Source organism: Gossypium raimondii, chromosome 7 (genome assembly GCF_025698545.1).
Source record: "Gossypium raimondii isolate GPD5lz chromosome 7, ASM2569854v1, whole genome shotgun sequence".
Taxonomy (NCBI): Eukaryota; Viridiplantae; Streptophyta; class Magnoliopsida; order Malvales; family Malvaceae; genus Gossypium; species Gossypium raimondii.
In genome coordinates this window covers 6,004,559-6,020,316 of record NC_068571.1, presented here as the reverse complement: position 1 = coordinate 6,020,316, position 15,758 = coordinate 6,004,559, and the positions used below count along the sequence as shown (strand labels likewise).

Sequence of the window (15,758 nt, the reverse complement as noted above, 5' to 3'; positions counted from 1 at the left end):
TTCTTTTCTTCATTTATTTGGTTGGCTTTCCTCCTTTCATTATATAATTGAGTTTACATTTAATATTTTGCATATCATGGATTATTGTTATCGATTTTGTTTATTCATTTATTCATATTATTTCTATGTCATCGTAATATTTATTATTACATTGTATATTTAATGTAGCATCACATTATTTTTCACTCGATTTCAAAATTTTCAAAATTGAGATAATGTTTGTATTTAGGATTTTCAAGGAAATTGAGCCCTAACGTATTGGGTTCTGATTTTCTTCGTTAAATCTAACAATCGAGCATTTCTCTTTAATAAAAAAATAAGAATTCATTATTGGGAATTCAACACGTTGTGTCCTAACGTATTGGATGTGACGCATTGATTTCTCGAAATGAAGATTTTTTCTAAAAAATAATAAAGGAAATATTCCGAGTTTGGGATTTTGGAGGAATTGTGCCCTAACGTATTGGGCCGCGATTTCTTAAATCTTGAATAAATGGACATTCTTTTAAATTTTTATTACACAAGTATTCTGGCCTAATTCATTTTTGAGGAAATTAGAATGTCGTGCCCTAACGCATTGGGTGTGGCATTTTCTTTCTCTGAAATGATAAGGGTCTTAATACGTAACGTTTAAGAGTTTTTGCTAAGGATTATATTTTTCAAATTTTCGACATTAAGACATTAATTAATTAACTAGGGACCAATTTTTGGGCGTTACGAGGATGCTAATCCTTCCTCGAACGAAACTGACTCCCGGATCCGTTTTTTCTAAAACTCGTAGACCAAAGTCAGTTTTTTAGGTGATCCAATTGCACCTTAATAAAAGATTAGTGGCGACTCCCAATTTTCATTTTTTAAAGTCGACAACTTAAATTTTTTGTTTTTCAAAAAAATGGTTTCGACACCTGTCACAAATGTGTATCTGCTTCAATGGTTAAATGTTCTGAGTGTGTGAGGTATTGGGTTCAAGTCTTTCTTTTGGCAAAATTTTATTATTTTAGATTCAAGCATTATCCTTGGTTGATTGAGTTATATTCAATTTTTTGTAAACTCATATTCAAGCATTTTTTTTGCCTCGACTGACTGAAAAAGTTTGGATGGGATTGGGAGTCTAAAGGAGTGGGTAGTTGTGGTTGAGATGATAGTGGGGAGTTGCGATTTTGGGGGTTATATGTTTTTATTTTTTTTCAAAAATTTCGGTTCTTTCCTCTAAGTTTTCTGACATCAGTTTTCTACCATCCCTTTTTGGTTCTATTGTTGGTCCTTTTGCTTATCATTTACGTTATTTTTCTGTTCTTTCGTTTCCTTTCAATTGGTTTACCCTTTCTTTTCTGTCATTCGTGCGATCCTAGTAAGTTTTTCGCTTTATTCTTATTTTTGGGGCGTGATGATAGTTGTAGGGAATCTGAATTTTTCGAATGGTTGTATAGGTGAAGGCGGTAAAGCTGTGGTCTTCATTTCAATGGTTTAATTTTCGCATGTGGTCTTCTTTGCGGTGGTAAGTTTTGAGTGTTGTTTGATTTAGTTTTGGTGAATTCAAAATCGTTTGCTAATAGGGCATTGGTGTTCTCAGGAGTACTTTCGCATCAAATCGTACCAGGTGTGTTCCAAAAAATACAGAAAATCGAGTTTTTGTGAAAGTTAAAAAACCATTCTATCGACACCACATGGGCGTGTGCTTGGCCGTGTGCGAGACATGGTCGTGTATTTGACGAGGGCATGGCCGTGTGCTAGACATGACCGTGTGGTGGTGTGTGTGTGTGGCCATGTGAGCCACACGGGCTAGGCCAAATTGGGTGTGTGAGCCCACACGGGCGTGTGAGTTTTGGGCCAGGTCATGTGGGCCACACGAGTGAGGCCAATCTGGGCTTGTGGGCCCACACGAACATGTGGGCTATAAGTTTGAAATATTTTCTAGGGTCGCACGGGTTATTCCGATCTACTGTGGGCCTACCGTAGAGTCAGGAAGGGCTAACCAAACCTTAAATTATGTGATCTGTTATTCTAATAATTGCTCTAAGTAAGACATTGTCATGCATGTCTGACTATTCTATTATATATAACTAATATCTGTATCCGAGCATGCTAAGCATGATATTTCTGTACCTGTAATCTGTAATTATGTTTGGGGTGGAGATTGTATATCATGAGGAAGTATTCTGTAAGGCGACATTTGCCTATATTCTGGCAGTTTGGCTGCATAATATCAGATATGTGTCATAATGACACAATATGGTGTTAGGGATGGGTGGGTATTTTTAACCCCACATGGTGTGATGAGTTGGTCAGGGTTGGTGTGTAGAGGATAGGGGTAGGATTCTGTATATTTGTTCTGTATATCCGATTCTGTTATCTGTATCTGACTGTGCATGAGATTTTTGTGTATATTTCTGTTGGGTTACACACTAAGTTTACGAATACTCATATCTGTCTGTTTGTTCTATTCAGGTAATCCTTAGACTTAGGCAGATCGGTGTGGCGGAGCCTCTCAGTGACCACGAATTCGTAAACTATTAAATATTGTGGTTTTACTTTAATTTAAAGTTTATTTCTGGGAGTTTTGTAATAATTGGACTCTCCAGAGTGTCTGGTTAATTTTTGGGATTTTTGTTTTAAACATTTAATTGCAACAGATACTCAAAAACGTGGTTTTCACTAAAATAAAGGTTTTCCAAAAACATGAATGGGAATTTCCAAAAATAACGTTTTCTATGACTTCCGCTTTAAATTACGCTTTGGTAAATTAATTAGGTAAATAATGTTTTCGATAATAGATTTAAACGAATATGTGTTATAATACTGGAACGTTTTATCGTAACGACTCAGTTTTCAAAACCCTTTTTTGTGACATCTCCGAATTCAGCCATAACGTCTGGGCCGGGTTTGGGGTGTTACATTATCTATTCATGTTGTCATGATTAGTCTCCAATCACATCCTCAATTACAGCAACAATCATGATCTCTATATTTTCATTTTTCATAGTTGTTATGTACTGCTACATTCACTTCAAGGAATGTAGCAAAACTAGTGGGAAGAATTTCATAGTTTTTCATTAGTAACTTATTATTTTGCTTAGCCACTAGAAGGTATGAGATCATTCGAAAATATTTTTGAAGTCATTTTCACAATATTGCTACTACAGGAGCACATAAGATATTTCAATCATATAGTGTAATGTATTCCTTCGGGAATGTATATAATACAAATACATGAGTATCTCATGTTATTTATATTTATGGTTTTAATGTAAAACACATGAAGGTTTTATTCAACATATATCTTCTTGATCTGAAAAATAATATTATATTTTATAAAATTTTGCATCATAAGGAGCTAAAATATAAGCTCTTAAAGAGCTTTTTATAGTTTGATGCAATATTAGCTCTTTAGGAGCATATAATCATTTTATTGTATAACCTTAATGAATGTTTAATTTAGTTTAAATAAAATTTTATTAGTTCATATAAAAATAAAATGAATAGGTATAAATAAAACATATATTAAACGTAACAAATAATAAATTCATGTCACTAATATAAATAATTGTGATTAGATAATATATATTTTATATATCATACCACAATAAAATACAAAATATTATAATGTCAAATTAAAATAACTTTATAGCTATAAAAGTTTAAACATAAACATTTTCTAACATCCACCTCTTATAACATAATTTCATCTAAAATTTTACAATGATATGAAATTATCACGAAATGGTGAATATCTCAAAATTCATGACAAGTAAGTATTTTTGCTCACATTCGCAATAATAATATATCTTAATCAAAATCAAAATTAAACCAATCAATTCTATTAAAATTGAAAAATATTTATCTCCACATAAAAATCCCAATAACTAAATGCGTGAAGAGTTTTATAAATTCATAGAGATACGAATAGTGAATTATATAAATTGAACATTTTAATAGAATTTAAATCAAATTTCAAAAGAAGTTGATTAGATTGACTTATGTTACCATGAATGAGAAGTAGTGATTATAAACATCCTTTATAATGAAGAAAAAGAGATCATCCCCAAGCAAATATCAAAAAGCAAACTTTGAGAGTGAACCTTACTTCTCGATTTCATATAGATAATGATATCAAATCTTTCACCATTTGTAAAAACTTTGCATATTGCCGTCAAAGATATTGAAAATTATGAAGAATAAATTTGATTGTCGATAAAATGAACTATCACTTTGAGCAAGATTGTGCTAATAACGTGTTATAAAATAAAGAGAGATAAAGAGACTAAAGAACAAAAAAAAAAAAGGGAAGCAATAGAGAATGCATTTTATTGATCAAAAGAGATTATTACAATGCTTCACCGTAGTCTCTATTTATAGGCATAAGAAGTATAAAAGAAGTAGAGATCTAATTTTAATAACTATTAGAATTTAAAGTATATTAAAATTTTATATTGATCATGATGGATATCTACTTAATAAATTTTATATTGATCATGATGGATATCTACTTAATAAGATATTCATAACAAAGATCATATTTTTTTATTTTCTAATTTTTATTTTCATTTTTCAAAAATCAATTTCAAAAATTTAACCAAACATGTTTTCTTCACTATTTTTAATTTTCTATTTTCCAATAAAATGAAAATAAAAAGATCATTATTTCTTGAAACCAAACGCACCCTAATATTTTTTGTTATTTGATGATTCTGTAACATATTTTTCATTGTTTAGCAAATTTTCTTAAAATCTTTTTTTGAAACTTATTTTCAGTTAAATAAATACAACATATTTTTTACAAAATATTACAGAAGTATTCCTTTAACAATAATGATTTATTTTATAATAATAAGATCATTTATAGACATAATAATAATCAATATCTAATTAAAATTTAATTTGAAGTTACATATATTATATATATATATCTATATGAGAGCAAAAAGTGACAAATTGGAGCTAGAAGTGATAAAAAAATTTTAAGTAGGATTTAAACAAGTAACCGTATTTATATTATTAAAATATTCATATTTTATACTATAGAATATTTATTATTAAATAGATATGAATTTAATATATATTTATTATTAAAATATTAATATAAATTTTTCAATAAAATATTAAGAATATTACTCAAAATTTAAAATTATTATTAATGTTAAAATTTATTATTAATTTAAAATAATAATATTAAATAATTTTATTAAAATATTAAATTATGTTAATAAATTATTATATAATTAAATATAAATATATGCATTTAAAGATATTGAAAATGCCAATAATCTTTTGACCTAGTGACAAGAGTATTTGTGTCATAGCATGAAAACTTAGGTTTAATCTTTGGCAACACCACCCTTACCCACAATTATAAAAATCTTGAAAATTATAATATATAATTTTAAAATTTTAAAATTTTAAATAATTTTGTAAAATTAAAATTTTATTATTAATATAATAATATTGTACTTTATTCAAGTTAATTTTATATAAAATGAGTTACTCATAAAAATTGTTTTTTTTTGAAAATTACTTATGTTTTTAAGAGGAGAAGTCATTTTTAGACAAAAATAACTTATTTTTTGTTAACCGGTAATTTTTTCTGTTAACTAAGTTATTTTCATAAAATAAAGACAATAATATATAAAAATATTTTTCATAAAACAAACAAAATGTATAAAGAGTTAGTATTTGAGTGGCAATATACTTTTTATTCTACAAACAAAATTTGTCACGTATAACTTTTCTTAAATATTTATTTATTTTAATGTTTTACTATACTCTTATTTGTCAACTCCCTTGATTGTGGAGTCTAAGAACCCCACTAGAAGTATATCAAATATTATTTCATGTATAAAATATAAATGTATTAAAAGAAAAGGATAAATTACACTCAATATCACAAAACTATTAGTAAGTTTATGCTTTGATTACTCAACTTCAAAAAGTTACAAAATAGTTACTGAATTATTCAAAAGTTTTCATTTAAGTCATAAGGCTATTAAAATCAACGTTATATGGCGTTCTTTATTTTCATTGTTGACACTAATAGAAAGCTCTCATTTCCTTTCTATTCTAAAGTTCAATTTTCTTTTATGAAACAATTTTGAATGTTATGAATTCATGAACTAAAATCCAAACAACTTTCTTCTTCAATCTCCAATATTGATCGCTAGATCGACTTGAATCTAAGATATATTTTTGTACTTGTCAATAGGTATTGATTTACCTACTAATCATCGAATTGTTGCTTGGAGCAAGCTAGCTAGACTTTACAAAAAAAAGCTTAACAATCCAATAGCTTAAATAAAAATTTTCAAATAGTTCAGTGATTTAAATGAAAATTTTTGAATAGTTTAACTATCATTTTATAATATTTTGAAGTTAAGTTACTAAAATATAAATTTATTAATAGTTTAGTGACTTTAAGTGCAATTACTAAAAAACAAAAGGAAAAAATTTCCCACATTTTTGGCTGGGGTCCCTCGTCGTGCGAGTGTGTAGAGAAAAACATTGGCAAGCGTGGAATTACCCGATTCACCCGACGCTCTTCGATCCCACCCTAAAAACAAAAACTATTATAGTAATAAAAAAATTAAAAAATAAATAAACAAATAAGGTAACTAAACACCCCGAGATCCAGAGAGCGAAGCTACGGACCCCAAAAACCTCAGAGGTAAAATTTATTAGCATCGTCGTTCGTCTCCTTCCAAACCCTAGAAAAGTACGACTTTCTTCTTTTAGAACTCTCTCGAACTTTCTCTGATCTACCATCTCTTTCCTTCCACTCCCTTCCCTTCCGTCCTTTTTCTCCCTCTCTTGGTTTCGCTGCTCAATTTCTTCTCCTTTCCCCTTTTCTTTGTTTTAAAATTTGCGCGGTTTTGATTTTTGTTTGGATTTGGTAATTTTTTACTGGTAGAAAAGCGTGAGGAGTGAGTTGAGTAGAAGAAGAGAAAAGGAACTTCGAAATTTTGTGCTTTGCTTTCCCGTGATCTGAAAAAAGTTACACGGCGAACTTGCGATTTCATGTTTGAGGTATTCTTGATTTCTTCTTTTTCTTCCTCCCCTCTAATGCTTTTAGTTTAAATTTTGTAATGGTAAATTATGATTGGGTTTTCTTTCTGATTCTTATGTATAGACAATTAGTAATTGTTTGGAAAAATATTCTTTCGGCAGTTATTCCTCATGTCTGTTTTTCTCTCTTGGAAATTTATATATGTCCTAAGATTCCGAGAAAAAAAAATCTGTGGAAGTGAGAAATTGAGAAAAAATTGCGAACAAATTATTTTAAATCTGTAATTCTGGTGTCTAAATTTGCTTGAACCAGTAAAGAAATAACCTTTATCAATGCTTCTTATTTCCACGTAACCAATTAATGATCCACACATAACAAATTTAGAGGAAACTAAACTGGAAATTCTTGGAGTTAAGCTATTATTCTACATGAGGGTAATTTCAATTTCTCAGTGCACCTGAAACTGCCATCGCTTGAAAACTCTCTTTAAATTATGACTATTAACTAGGCATTTAGAATTTATTTTTAAAGTTACATATGCTATTATTTGGCTTGCTTAGGAAATTAATGCTAAGGTATTCTCAAAAGTTGAGCTGTTAGTGGGCCAATTGCTTCCTACTGGATCCAATCATGAACCTCTATTGATATGTTTAATGTAAATATTAATTCTGCGTTTGCCTCCATTTTGCTTTTTGAATTGAAATCAAAGGGTTATATGGTTACCAAGTTGGCCTTTATCGGTTCCTCTTGGCATATCTTTCACCCTACTGCACATATTTTGGTACTAGTTATATAATTGAACATAAATAAAATTGTAAGAAAGATGAGGGCAAAGAGATTTAATTGCTGCACTGGGGAAGCATATTTGATGTGAAAGTTGGCTTTGGAACTTGAAATTTGTAAGATGCTTGTTTTACATGCCTGCCACAGAAGGTGAACAAATTGGAAAAAAGGATGTACTGACTAGGTTTTGTATGCTTTTTTATTTTTAATATGCAAGAGCCTTCTGCACTATAGGGCAGGCTGCCTGTGATGATTATGCTTAACTTACTGAAGATCTACTGTAATCTTTGTTTACTTTTATAGATGTTTTGACTATTCGTGGATTTTTTCCTGACTTTCGCTAAAAAATGCAGCTGATGATGATACATATTTCATGAATCATTAACTCATGGATCCTGAAGGCAAGAAATTTGGAGGAGGTACTATTGTTTAGAATGTGGATTTTTTATTGCACTCTCTTTGTTTTCATTGCATTTGTTTTTGGATTTGTTCAGTCCATTTGAAGTTTTTGGATTGAAAATTCCTGAGGTAACAGTAATTTCATGTAAAGTTATCTGGTATTATTGTTGTTGTTGTTGTTGTTGTTATTGTTGTTATTGTTATTGTTATATTTCTTTTTCAACTAACAAGAAACTGTTTTCTTTAGGACCGAGGGAACTTAGCGGTGCTGTTGATCTTATAAGTCACTATAAGTTATTGCCTCACCATGACTTCTTCTGCAAGAGACCTCTTCCAGTATCAATCTCAGATACACATTATCTTCATAATGTGGTGGGAGATACTGAAATTAGAAAAGGAGAAGGGATGCAGCTGGACCAGCTTATTCAGAATACATCTCATAACAGAGACTCTAATGTCCGTATACAGCCTTTTGACCTTGATATTCTTAAGGAGGCTTTCCAGCTGAGTGAAACCACTCCTGTTGAATTGTCAGTGGTAAGAAATTTACTGCTTTGAGACTACCCTTATTTAAGTTTTTTAATCTAAAGGGTGGTTCTAGGTATTATGCCATTAATCAGTAAATTGGTAAAAAATTAATGGCCCTATAGTTTATTTTGTTATTTACAATATTTATCTTCAATAGGCATCACTTCTGTTGGAGTTGTTAACCATTTTGTTTATTAGAGTGAAAAAGGGATTCCTACTATTGCTGGGAAGTCAAAGAGTGAAGCTAAAGATAAAGACAGGAAGCATAAAAAGCACAAGGACCGAGATAAGGACAAGGATAAAGAGCATAAGAAGCACAAGCACCGTCATAAAGATAAAGATCGAAGTAAAGATAAAGACAAGGAAAAAAAGAAGGATAGAAGTGGGCATCATGATTCTGGTGCTGATCACTCAAAAAAGCACCATGAAAAGGTTGGAAGTTTGTTACCTCTTACACGTTTTGTCCTGAGTATAGTGGAAAAATGGTTAAAGTCAATCAGTCTGTTAATTTATCCATTCTTTGTTCAAGAATAACATTGTTTCTTTTGAGCTATGCATGGGATGTTTTCTTTTGATCAGTAAAAATAAGCAGTTGTGCTGATCCCGGGAATTAAACTACCGTGGTCTGTGCTCCTGTGCACGTTTGTATTTTAATTTGTCTTCTGAAAGTATATCAAAAACTTTTATCTTGAAATTAGATTAATTTTAAATGGAATTCCATGTAAAATTCTTTATAATTCATATATTTTCAGAAAAGGAAGCATGATGGAGATGAAGATCTTAGTGATGTTCACAGACACAAAAAAAGTAAGGTAATGCACCTAATTGTGGATTATGCTCTGTTCTGTTGCGTTATGTGGATTATCTTTCATATTTGTGATATGTGTAGCACTAACTCTTCATTTCGTCCTAGAATGGTGCCCATAGACTTTGTCTTCTAACTACTTTCGCACCATGCTTATCAAAGTACGTAATTAATTTGATGCAGCATAAAAGCTCAAAAATTGATGAAGTTGGTGCAATTAAAGTAGCAGGCTGAAAGGGTGGCTCTCTAGTTCATATTGTCTCAGATGGTTTTCAGAGTATGGGAGGGTTTGCTTAATGCTCTCTACATTGGTTGAGGTGAATGTCGTATCTCGCTGTTTCATTTATTTCTTATTGTATTACTCTTGATACTCAATATTATCCAGTTATTCACTGCTAATCAATTATCAAAATCCAAAAATTTACTGGAACTTTTATATGAATATGCCCCAGATATACAATAATTCTCTTCGCCTCCATATAACTTTATGTGCTTTATCCTTCTACTTTCAACTCAGGCAATCAAGGTACAACAAAGACATAATTATGAACACTAAATATAACATTGCATAAATGGTGGATTAGAACTTGGATGTTTGCTGCAAATGTTCTTATTACAGTTTTTTAAATTGTCTAAAGTAGAACATGGAGAATCTCATACATATAGCCTAGCAACTGGCTTTTATAAGATCTATTGTTTTCTACTTTTTATCGGTAAAACTATATTGCAAGGGTAGTGATGTAGAGAATCTACTGAGTTTTGTGGATGTTGCCAGACAAATCCTGTGGCTGAAAAGGTTGTGGAATGGCATAGTTTAACTTCTGTTTAGAAGTGGTTACATATTTAATTATTTACACATTCAAGTATTTACAGTTCTAGTTTTGGGGCCCAAGATTCCAATGAGGAGAAAGATAGTGTAGTAGTAAAAGAATTATTTGCTTCCTACTCTTGACCTGATATTAAAACGTGGCCTACACTCTGAACGAGGTTGAATTTGGATCCTTTTCCCACTGTTCATTATGTGACCTGTTATTATTTTTTCTTTAAGGCAGACTCTTCCTTTTTGTTATATTTGTTATCATCACAGGGCTCAGGTGTGGAGATGGGGTTGGGGAAGGGTGTTAAAATGGCAGATAGGTTTTAAAGGTTCTAACTTAACACACTCTCTGTTTGTCTTTTGTGCAGAGTAACTTGTAAACTGAGTTAAGAATGTGTAGAAGGTGAATTCATCCATTGATGGATATCTAATGCAGGGTATAGGGCTGCTGAAAATGGACTTTTTTGTATCATAAACATTGTTGGTAACATGCAAAACTTTGATTTTCTTTCGTCCTTTTTCTAATTTTGTAGCTGTGCTTGTCGTGTACACATAATTTTGTCTGGTTAAAAGTCTAAAACGCCTAGTCCTGAAATGAAATACTATCAGTTTGATTTAGGGTTTGCAGCTTTTGTTTTGTAGAAAGAATAGGGCATATCGGAGCTGCTGTTTCATTATCTTCCCTATTTGTCATAACATCGGCTTGAAGCCACTGTCTTATTTGTTTCTTTTCCTTTTAGCAGACAATTGTGTTTCATTTTGGCTTTTACATTCATTTACGATTTGATAATCTAACATTAAAAAAAGATAGTAGTAGCTTTGATTCTTGATATTTGCAGGGTTTTCTGTTGTTGTTGTTGTTGTGATTAAAGCTGTATAAAAAAGCCCTAAACCATAAACAAGGGTAAATGAACATTGTGATTATTGTTCTTATTATCAATGTAATAATGTAATCAGAAGTGTGGTTTGTTTCCGATCTCATAAGATATAAATAAAATGCTTTTCAATAAAAAATATAAATAATGGTGAAATAAAAAGGGTTAAGAAACCATCATTGGAACAAGTTTGAGGAATAAAGGGTTTATATATTCATTTTATTATTTTGTGGAATATATCTCTACTTACAAATATTGGGAAGGGTCGATCTTTTTGTGGTCATTACGATATGAAAATGGAAGGGAATGGCAAGACTAGATGGAAGCTCTAATCATTCAATAATCTTTCTAAGTTTCTTTAAATATCCCCAAAAAGGTGTGTTAGTTTTTATTCTGATCGCAATGAGAAGGCAAATTTATGACTACGAGAAAGAAACCAATTCAAATAAGAAAGTTGCTTTTTAAGAGCTAATTTTATCAAATGAGGTGATTAATTCGGATACAATTGAATTTTTATATATTTTATAGTGAACGAGTGGGATGAAAATGAAACGATTGTTCGAATATGTGATTCAACTCTGAACTGAAGTTCACCTAAGTAGCATCACTGTTTCGTCATGTATTATAATAACATGATCCCAAACGCTAATCAGGTTGATTTATGCTTTATAACTACGTCCAATTATCACCACATTTATACTAAAATAGCATCAACTGGTGATGTAAGAAATGTGTTGATCAGCCCCCGCTTCACTGGCTTTTCCGTGTCAGCATCTCCGCATCCATGCGCTCTAAAATTCGACGTGCTTCTTCCTCTGTAGCAGGAACTACATTTCGAATCTTAAATCCATTCTTGGTGGCCTTTGCCTCTGGCCGTACGGAGAATGTGAAATAAAATGTATTCGATACCTGCATAATGGATACACGTTTATGTAATTTAAATATAAACCATGAAATTAGTTAATGGTGGTATTAAGAAGTCCAAGGCTCTTACCTCACTTGTTCTGATCTCCGGCCTTGTAACATGAGCAACAACTTCAACATTAATTAGTGGTTGATCAGGGTTCTCAAGTTCCGTGTACAGAACACATGATTTTAGACGAAGGAAATCCCCTACGTCAACCTACATGTATTCTTCACTAGAGTTACAAAATTTCACACTCATCTAAACAGATCAAGAATTAGGGAAAACACATTGGTAAGGTTAGATTTAAATCAAAACAGGAATGCAAATCAAAGATGCTGAAACATGGCACTCTAAGAATTCAAGGACGGTTAATATTGCATGTCACAGTTTCTTCTGGTCTTCTATTTCACGGCGATATGCATAAAATAATGATTGAAGGCCAAATAAAATGAGGTTGAATGCTCGAATAATCTCGAACAACACCGAGCATGAAAGATAAATATGTAGATAGATATACAAGTTGATGCTAAAAGCTCTACAAAAAGCAGGAAGATACTTACAGGCCTTAAGAAATCAACATGATCAACTTCCAAAAAGCAAGGTACTAGTCCAGCAAATGCATAAGCTGTTGAGAAAGCTAACTCAAAAGCTCGATGCATTAAAAAACCTCCAAAAATTCGACCATGAATGTTGCGCTGCTGTGGTTGGCAGATCAGGGCATTTTCAAGATGGGTATCCTTTAAAAGAATGCTGTCTCTATCAGCTAAGGCTGGCATATCACAGAAGATTCGGCCCTCAGCCAAGAGTGCTTCCAGTCTATTTATCTCCCCATGTTCAAATTCTCTTCTATCTACTCTTTTTCTTTTTCTTAATTTGCTTCTAGCTTCAGCTTCTTCAAATAGAAACTTCTCACGTTCAGTTTCTGGTGAAAGCCGGTTAACAGGAGCAGCTTTCCCAGTCTTAGAGTCACGGGCCACAAAGATGAAGTTGGCTGTTAGAGCTACAGAGTCCGAAACATCCGAGTTTTCTGCATGAAATAACATCATCTAATCAAAGTCTCAATCATGGCCAAACTTCAAGATAATGTCTATAATGAAAGACTTTCTACAGAATCACACTGTTAGCAGCTCTGCAATTTGATGAACTACGAATTACTTCTCATTAACTCCGCATTGTGATCTGTGTCTAGGTTATGGAACCTCAGTGCCATTACCAAGACTATTAAAACATGTCATCTGAGAATAAACATTCAGCTAAGAATACTATCCTTGAGGGTGAGGCAAAGTATCATTAAGTAACAATTTTCACCATCATAAGATAAGTTAGATTTGGTATCTTTAAAAAAAAAGATGATACCTCAGAACTCAAAGAGTCATAGTTGCATAAAATGTCAAAGGACAACATGCTTCTCCTTAAAGGACAAAGTGTGAAATTGTGCAGACAATGTCTATTTTATAAGCATACTTGGTTGGTTTTCAATAAGAATATGCTTTCAGTCTTTTCCATATCGGGGTGAGAAAAAGTGGGGGTAGGGTAGTTAAAAATCCATATCAAATAACATAGATTTCCTGCTAAGAAAAAGACAAAACTTATAGGGATCATGGATTGAATAAGAGAAGAGGAATGAGTAAATACTGCAGGAAGCCTCAAGGAGAAATGAAGGAGGTTATATGTAAATAACCCTTACATAAATAACCTGCAAATAAGGCTTTAATTCTCGTCAATCGATATACGAGTTATGAAAAGGAATCTGTAAGGAATGTAGCATGATCAATAGAGTATATGAGAAGTGAAAACTAAAAATAGGTACACAAGTTCATGCTTTATCTTGGGTTTTCATTAGCACTAAGATTAATTACAAAGGACTGAGAGTTCCAATAGTTCTGCAAAGATTACATTATGCTCCACGGCCTTGGTAAAGATCAGAATCTTAGGAAAATCCATAAGTAATTTGCTATATATGTCTGAAGAATTAGCAAATGTGAAGAAACTACTGACATGGAATTTATGCATTCTTGATAGCTAATACTAAAGTATATAATGTCTCAACAGATTTGTACTAAAAAACATATCTACAAATACTCAAAGTCATATTTCATCTTAAATGCAAAATTACAGTGAGTTAATCATAAGTTTAAGATTAAAGCACCTTTCGTGGACTGAATGACTTCTAGTTGAATCTCAATTGATGACCTCCCAACCCATATGACAGAACCAACTATTTTGAGATCAATATCAACACTAATAGGCTTCTTCAAAACAATCTTGTCAACAGAAGCTGTTACCAGCAAAAGAGGCCTTGTTGTGCTATCATCATCTGAACAATGCTAATTCACAAACAAACCACACAACTTCAGCCATTCAAAAGACAAAAAAGATTGCTAATTTATAATCCCCAACCTGCAAAAAAGAAAAAAAAAAGTACCTTGACAGAGATAGTCCCAGCTAAAGCATCAAGGTCTTCAAGCAACTTCCCAATTCTAACTTCATTCCAGGGATCCCTGTACTGTTCTCTCAAAATGTAGTCTGATGATAAATTATAAAGGATGCTGGTCCTGCTTTGAGAAGGGGTTTTGGTGAGCAACTCGCTCTGTGGGGGTGCATCTTTTGGTGGGTCAAGGAGTCTCTCAAAGATTTGGGACTTGGCTTCCCATAAAGCATTGGTTACTGGTGAATGGTACATTCCTGGCCATAGGCTGATGGGCTTCCTGGTTGACGTGGAGTCTGAGCCATTGACAGCGGCAGAAGTGTCAAAGGGAGATGCAAAAGTTGAAACCACAGGGATGGTGGTAGGAGATGAGCAATTAAACTCCATGGATATGTGATTTTCAAGGTGATCGTTGCAAATGGGTGGGCGAATATTGGGATTTCAGGTTTTGGGTTTGTTTTTGTTTTTGTGAAATTTGCTTTCTTTAGGGGCCAATTTCCTCTCAGCAATCAGTCAAACCTTTAAACATCTGGTTGTAAGCATTTTACTATAGTTTGATTTTTTTAATTATAGTAAAATGAAAATTATACTCCATAAGAATTCATCACATAATAAACATGAGGTTATACTATAATATTATTTTAAATATTTATCATGTTTGATTTTTTTGTTTATGTTTGTAATTTATTTTTAAATTTTGAATCACTTGTATTAATATATTATAACATTATTTTAATTATTTGCATAGTTTACTATTATAATTAATTAAATAATTAAAAGAAATAAATGCTCCACATGTAAACCATCTGCCCCAGCCCCTACCCTGCTTTATTTATTTGTTTTTTAGTTATGGACAGTTGTGAGGAGTAAAGAGAGCTTTAACCTTTTTTTTAGTGTTTATTTGTAACAAAAACTTTAAAAAATATTTAAAAAATTAATTAAGTCATTTGCAGGCATAGTACTAATAAAGTTCCATTTCCGAAATTATTTACGGAAATGTACCATTCAAAAAAAATAATGATGGGTATGGACCGAAAATACTAAAACGCACTGATGTGAACGCATTTTTAGGGGATAATGCAAAAAAGTACGCTGATGAGGACGCTTTTTTCCTCATGTCAGGCAAAAGCGTGCTAACGTGGACACGCTTTAGTAAAAAGTGCTGACAGGGACATGCTTTTCCTATGCTTGATTAGGGTTTTTGGGTTATTTGCAAATTAGG

The 15,758-nt window shown here is 31.9% G+C and overlaps 2 protein-coding genes across 12 annotated transcripts; one reads left to right on the top strand and one right to left on the bottom strand.

The window, feature by feature from the left end:
• Window positions 1-6,581: 6,581 nt before the first annotated feature.
• LOC105803959 (mediator of RNA polymerase II transcription subunit 19a) lies at window positions 6,582-10,944 on the top strand. 11 transcript variants are annotated; one of them, XR_008197476.1, is made up of 8 exons: window positions 6,582-6,703; window positions 6,899-7,014; window positions 8,131-8,196; window positions 8,424-8,713; window positions 8,903-9,136; window positions 9,457-9,516; window positions 9,693-9,826; window positions 10,695-10,944. XR_008197476.1 is itself a non-coding variant. In XM_012636455.2 (6 exons), the coding sequence occupies exons 2-6, from the start codon at window positions 8,166-8,168 to the stop codon at window positions 9,695-9,697; spliced, it is 615 nt and encodes a 204-aa protein (XP_012491909.1). In that variant the 5' UTR covers window positions 6,609-7,014; window positions 8,131-8,165; the 3' UTR covers window positions 9,698-10,944. The 11 variants fall into 11 exon arrangements, 2 of the variants coding, with proteins under 2 accessions (XP_012491909.1, XP_052489019.1); XR_008197478.1 differs by having other exon boundaries at window positions 6,593-6,655; XR_008197480.1 differs by having other exon boundaries at window positions 6,597-6,703; window positions 6,904-7,014.
• A 798-nt stretch (window positions 10,945-11,742) lies between these two features.
• On the bottom strand, window positions 11,743-15,061 carry LOC105803953 (acyl-coenzyme A thioesterase 2, chloroplastic). Its single transcript, XM_012636414.2, has 5 exons — window positions 14,534-15,061; window positions 14,258-14,435; window positions 12,669-13,135; window positions 12,196-12,324; window positions 11,743-12,110 (listed from the first exon to the last, which is right to left on the bottom strand). Exons 1-5 carry the CDS (start codon window positions 14,921-14,923, stop codon window positions 11,952-11,954), a joined length of 1,323 nt encoding a protein of 440 aa, XP_012491868.1. The 5' UTR covers window positions 14,924-15,061; the 3' UTR covers window positions 11,743-11,951.
• Between the last annotated feature and the right edge of the window lie 697 nt (window positions 15,062-15,758).

Bases quoted from the DNA above. Each gene is read 5' to 3' on its own strand.
- LOC105803953 (XM_012636414.2), bottom strand. From the start codon at position 14,923: ATGGAGTTTAATTGCTCATCTCCTACCACCATCCCTGTGGTTTCAACT. The intron at 13,136-14,257 runs GTGCTTTAATCT...TATTTCATGCAG, and splicing joins AGTCATTCAGTCCACGAAAG to AAAACTCGGATGTTTCGGAC. The intron at 12,325-12,668 runs GTAAGTATCTTC...GAATACATGTAG, and splicing joins ATGTTGATTTCTTAAGGCCT to GTTGACGTAGGGGATTTCCT.
- LOC105803959 (XM_052633059.1), top strand. From the start codon at position 8,166: ATGGATCCTGAAGGCAAGAAATTTGGAGGAG. The intron at 8,714-8,902 runs GTAAGAAATTTA...TTTGTTTATTAG, and splicing joins CTCCTGTTGAATTGTCAGTG to AGTGAAAAAGGGATTCCTAC. The intron at 9,517-9,692 runs GTAATGCACCTA...AATTTGATGCAG, and splicing joins ACAGACACAAAAAAAGTAAG to CATAAAAGCTCAAAAATTGA.